At 45.7% G+C, this 6,000-nt stretch overlaps 1 protein-coding gene across 2 annotated transcripts in view; it reads left to right on the forward strand.

Annotated features, from left to right (window-relative positions):
* Atp2a2 (ATPase sarcoplasmic/endoplasmic reticulum Ca2+ transporting 2) overlaps positions 1–5,571 on the forward strand; it is a 56,158-nt gene extending 50,587 nt beyond the window's left edge. Inside the window, exons 18-21 of one of the 2 annotated variants that reach the window (XM_026385999.2) lie at positions 53–186; positions 780–897; positions 981–1,101; positions 4,772–5,571. In XM_026385999.2, coding sequence (XP_026241784.1) covers positions 53–186; positions 780–897; positions 981–1,101; positions 4,772–4,785 — 387 coding nt within the window. In that variant the 3' untranslated portion in view covers positions 4,786–5,571. The other variant, XM_026385997.2, reaches the window with a different exon arrangement.
* The last annotated feature ends 429 nt before the right edge of the window (positions 5,572–6,000 follow it).

The following is a 6,000-nucleotide window of genomic DNA, read 5'->3' on the forward strand; positions in this document are numbered from 1 at the left end:
ACTGAGCTACATCCCCTGCCCAGCTGATTGGAATTTGATTGGACTTTTGCAGAGTCATTTCCTCCAGTGTAAGGAGGACAACCCAGACTTTGAAGGAGTGGATTGTGCAATCTTTGAGTCCCCGTACCCAATGACAATGGCGCTGTCTGTTCTAGTAACCATAGAGATGTGTAATGCTCTCAACAGGTTAGTATTTGTAGTAGCAAAAGTGAGAGCTCTGACCACCAGAGCACTAGGGCTTCTGTCATGGTCGATGGAGGGTCACAGGAAAGTTCTCCCCTCCCACAGAGAAGAGAACAAGCAGCACTGGTTTTAAAAGCCTAAGTTGTTGTCACCTCTAGGAAGTAGTGGGAGTGCTCAGCCACGTGTTTCAGAGCTCTTCTTTAAAAGAAACAGGAGGCCAGAAATAGCATCAGGACATGAATGCCAGCACCCACGGGGGGAGCGCTCGCCCTTCAGCATTAAGGCAAATGGTATCATCCAATTAGCCAGTGCCAAAAATGGAAAATTCTAAATAGCCCAAGAGTCCAGGGCAGTGAAGACGGCTGTGAGCCTGCAGAGATAGGATCTGCTGTCCCGAAGCCTAGGTATAAAATTGGCAGTTTGTCCTATATCTGAATGTTGTCTTCCTTGACTTTACCACAATGGAAACTTGTCCCTAGAATCAGGTCAGGGGCTGACACCAAGGTAGCATCCACCTTACTGAAGTGTAGTTGGGTGTGGTGTCTGGCTGCCACTGACACACACCTTGAGTTCACCTCCCTATTCTCATTCTTCAGTTTGTCTGAAAACCAGTCCTTGCTGAGGATGCCCCCTTGGGAGAACATCTGGCTTGTGGGCTCCATCTGCCTGTCTATGTCACTCCACTTCCTGATCCTCTATGTGGAACCCCTGCCAGTAAGTGATTGTGGGACCCCAGGCTGGTGGCTGGCACCACCTGTCTGGCAAGTTTGAAGTTTGACGAGGCGGCTTCGTTTCAGCTTATCTTCCAGATCACACCGCTGAATCTCACCCAGTGGCTGATGGTGCTGAAAATCTCCTTGCCTGTGATTCTCATGGATGAGACACTCAAGTTTGTGGCCCGTAACTACCTGGAACCTGGTAAAGAGTGTGTGCAACCCACCACCAAATCCTGCTCGTTCTCGGCATGCACCGATGGGATTTCCTGGCCGTTCGTGCTGCTCATAATGCCCCTGGTGGTCTGGGTCTATAGCACAGACACTAACTTTAGTGATATGTTCTGGTCTTGACTGACAGCTCTACATACAGAAGATGTTTAACTTAATCAATTTTTTATTGTTTAAAGCAACTGTCTATTTCTGCTGAATTTTCACATGAACATATTGGCTGGTGAAGGAGGTTTCATACTCTAGATTTTTGTTTTGCTTTTTCTGACTCCAGTGGGGCAAGATTTTCCTTTTTTTATACACATAATTAAAGTGTCCATTGACATGTACAGAGAACTAACACTATTTTATGCAAATATTTTTTTGTAGATGAAAAAGCATGTACAGTGTTCTGTTTAATACTCATCCTTGTATAAAAATAGTTGAGCCAGCAGACATTGTCAGCAAATTAATTGGCAGCAGACTTTAGGAAATGAATGTGTGTTTTTAAAAAAAAAACAAAACCAACTAAATAGCATGTGTTGTGTTTTTTGCATGATTACCTGGATTTAATTTGATATCACAGTCTAATTTTTATTCATAAGCCAATTTTTCTGCACTGAGCAGAGTCCTGCTACCTCAGTCAGTATTTTTTGGTTTGCCACTTCCCGCACCCTCTCCATTCACCCCCACCCTGCCCCATCCCCCGTCCCGCTCGGCTTCTTCTGTAGGGTCTTGATGGTTCTGTTTACATCAGTCTTCATGAGAGGTATGCCTGTCTCGCTTGTGCAGAAAACATTGTTCCAGATTCAAACAACTGGGTTTATGTCCCTTCACATAGTTTTTAAAGTTATTTATTTAAATGTCTAATGTATTTTATTGTAATGGACATTGTTTTGCCAACATTGCCTAGATCTCAATGGCACTTCACAATCTAGTTCAAAAGAGAAAAATAAAACATTTTAAATGGACAGAAAATAACTGTCTTGTTCTTAACTCTTAAATTGTTCCCCTCGAACTATCTGATAGTCTACCTTCCTCTGAAGTTCTTAGCACAGAACCTCGGTTTAGCATGCTTGAGGGAAAGTGGGGTCCTGTTCTGCTGCATAGGTAGTTGGGGAATTTATTTTTTGATGTATAGGCACAGGTTGTCATCTAATATACATTTTATGCAAGTCTCTGCTGGCCTCATTTAAGGAACGTAGGGCAAGTGTGTGTGCGCGCGCGTGTGTGTGTGTGTGTGTCTGTGTGTGTGTGTTTTGTAAAATCTGTAAATAGCACATGACCAAATGAACATATTGTATAGAACTATTTTTATTTGAATGTGGCACTAATCACCACCATTACTCTGACCAATGTTTGAGCATGTTCGAGATCAGTCTGACCAACAGTGTATGAGTCATTAACAGTCCTAACTGTGATGTTTTCCTCCAATGCCTTCCAACATCCATCAACTAACGTGAGTATTTTCTTTTCTGGAACTTGGATGCTTTAGCCTAAAGGTGACTGACTGCCACCAAACTACTATTGAGGTAGTCCTCGATAGTGTGCTGCATGGCAGCTCCCACCTGGTGGGTACGGGAGCTGCCGGAGGCACAGGAGACTTAGGTGCAGTACCAGCTGACTACAGAGGTGACATGAATGCCACATGCTGCTTACATCAGGGCTCCCGTAAGGTGCAGGGAGGGCCTGCACCAGCCAGAATGGGGTGTGATGAGCCGGGCACAGTGGCACACACTTGTAATCCTGGCTGCTCAAGAGGTGGAGGCAGGAGGATCACAAGTTCCAGGCCAGCCTCAGCAACTTGGTGAAAACCTGTCTCAAAATAAAACAGGACTGGGGATGTGGCCCAGTGGTAGAGTGACTGGGTCTAATCTCCTATATCTAGAAATTAAAATTTTAACTAAAAAGATGTGAGGGGGCTTTGGGTCTTTATCAGCTACAGGAAGTCACCCCCAAATGTGCTCCTTGTTCATTGAAAGCAGACGCTGGCAGCATGGTGACTGACAGAGTGAACAGGGCGTCAGTAGGTCTGTCTTAAGTAGGCCACCTTCTCTTGCCTATCTGGGTCACATCCTTTGTGGCTAAGCTTGTCTTAGCTCCAAGGGTGTGTTCATGCAGTTGCAGGCCCAGCTCTGCTCAGTCCGGCAGGCCTGACCATTAGCCAGAGTGAGGAGGCCTGTGGCAGCTTCCCCTTCCTGTGAGACCCTGACTTCTCTCAAGAAGGTCCTCGGCTTCTGGTCACTGACATGGCCAGAGGTGATGCAGATGGAGTTGGGAGAATGTGTGGGTGTTGAGCAGAAGGTGCCGGGTTCAGAGGCCCACCTGTGTGGACATTCTAAAAGCACCGTCCCCATCAGGCACACCAGAGGCTTTCAGAGCTGCTTACAGGGAGCTGTGACTCTCAGGAGCCAAGGCAGGTTTGCCCACCAGAGAATGTTGGGAAAGTTTTGCCATTTTGGACATTATGAATGACAAAGGATTCAAGTAAATCAAGTGGAAGGGTGGCGTCTGACCTGCAGATCCAAAGAGGACATCACAGAGTTTGCTGGGTGGTGCGCTGTGCAGTGGAAACCAAATAACCAAATAGTCGACTTTTCCTTGATTTAGCAGACTTGACCCAAACAAGTTGAGTGGTGTGGGCTACCATAGGAGCCATAGATACCCCAGGCTGCTCTGGGCCAGCCATTGCCTTGTGGTTTCAGCTTCAAGCACCTCCTGGCTCTCAGCTGAAATAAAAAGACCAGGGCATCACCATGACCACGGGCACATGCCCTCCGTAGGCCTCTGCTGGTGCCCTGCCCTGTCTTCACCCAGCACCCTCACAAGGGAAAGTAGTAAGTGGACAGCAGTGTCCTTATAAGCTCCCATGTTCCTGGGGTCAGCTCTTGCCCAAAACCTGACTCTACATTCTTTTTGGAGCTCCAGTGGGCTGCTGGCCCTGTTCCCGAAAGATGAGCAAATCACAAGTGCCCTCAACGCTGCTCATTCTCAAAGATGCAGGCAGGACATTCCAGAGGAAACTGTTGAGAGCCAGGGGAACCTGAGCAGCCTCTTCAGTGGCTGAAGGAGGTGGCCAGACCTCAGGAATGTCTGCTCATAGCCCAGGCACATGGTGTCCAGAAGTCATGGTCACCCAGATCTTCTCAATACCAATACCCTGAAGCCCACAAGGAGGGAAGTCTGGGGACTTTACCGAGGGACTGGTGATAAGCAGCCAAGGCACAACAGCGTATTTCAGCACTGGCAGAGCTGAGCCCCAGCTCTGGCCACCCTTGGGAGGAAGGGGGGCGGGGTGGGAAGGCCTCAAGCTGCTGTCGCATGGCTCACCCCCTCCATCTGCCTCACCTCTGCATGGCTGACCAAGACCTTCCTCTGGCCTGTCTCACTGCTTTCACACCTGAAATGGTTTAAGTTTCTGCCTCATAGGATTCATTCTGAGTCAGGTGTCCTTTGCTGTGTAGGCAGATGACACAAGGGCACTGTCATTGAGCCAGTGCTTTTAGATGTGACCCAGTGTGGGCAGTGCCTTGGGGACAGTTAATCAGAAAAGCTGTTCTTGAAATACTGGAGATAAGGTTGTCGCTATAGGTCTCTCAGGTAGTTGTTCTAACATTTCCTCCTCATGTTTCATGAAGCTGATTTCCTCTCTCTTTCCTTTTCAGCAATACTGGAGTAACCGCTTCCTAAACCATTTTGCAGAAATGTAAGGGTGTTCGGTTGCGTGCATGTGCGTCTTTAGCAACACATCTACCAGCCCTCTGCATGATTGATGTTGGGGAAAAAGAAAAGTAGAAAAAGTTCCCAACTCTTGTGTGATGTGGAGGAAATGTGTATTACCAGTGGGGTTTTTAGCTTTTAAATCAAAATAATGTAAATGTACAATTTAGCCTAATCAGAAAGCCTCTTCAGAGAAGTTTGGTTTCTTTGCTGCAAGAACAGTGAGGTTCTGAAAACCTTATCTAACAACTTAGAAGCAATCAGCCAAGTCTCCACATTTCTCTGTGCAAAATGTCATAGCTTATATAAATGTACAATATTAAATTATGATGCATGCCTTCAGTTGTAAGTAGCCAGATTTCTCTACAGTGACCTTGAAAATGCTACTTTTTAATTGGCCCTGTACAGTTTGCTTATTTATAAATTCATTAAAAAAAAAACACTACATCGAATGGTTAAAATGTAGGCCTCCAGTTCATAACTTCAGTTATTTTTGAGTGTGCAGAAAGCTGTTTCACATTGTATTAAATGTAACTTATTTAATGAAATCAGAAGCAGTAGACAGATGTTGGTGCAATACAAATATTGTGATGCATTTACCTTAATAAAATGCTAAGCGTCAGTTTATCCCAACGCATGTTTGACTAGACTGTAAATAGAGATCAGTTTGCTTCACTCTGTGCTGTAACAAGCGTTGCACAGACATGGTTTCAGGTAAATAAATCTATTCTACATTAAATTCTCAGTGTGATATTGGTGTTCTGTAGGAGGGTGGAGATGGGCATCCAGGCCTTGTGTGGACACAGAGGCCAGAACTACTTGGACTTGGCTTTGTGGGCAGGCTAGCAGAGCAGAAGGTCCATGTGTATGAAGTATTTCTGTAAGAGGGAGGCCTGCTCTGGCTCTTGCTCTACAAGGGCCTGAAAACCAAGTGTGCCTCACAGAAACAGGCCTCACTTCAGTTATTTTTGAGAGTGCAGAAAGCTGTTTCACACTGTATTAAATGTAACTTATTTAATGAAATCAGAAGCAATAGACAGGTGTTGGTGCAATACAAATATTGTGATGCATTTATCTTAATAAAATGTTCAGCGTCAGTTTATTCCAACTGTATTTGTTAAAGCCCTGGGTTAAATCCCTAGTGTGAAAGCTGAGCCAGGCACGATGGTATGCA

The sequence above is a fragment of the Urocitellus parryii genome, chromosome 3 (genome assembly GCF_045843805.1).
Source record: "Urocitellus parryii isolate mUroPar1 chromosome 3, mUroPar1.hap1, whole genome shotgun sequence".
Taxonomy (NCBI): Eukaryota; Metazoa; Chordata; class Mammalia; order Rodentia; family Sciuridae; genus Urocitellus; species Urocitellus parryii.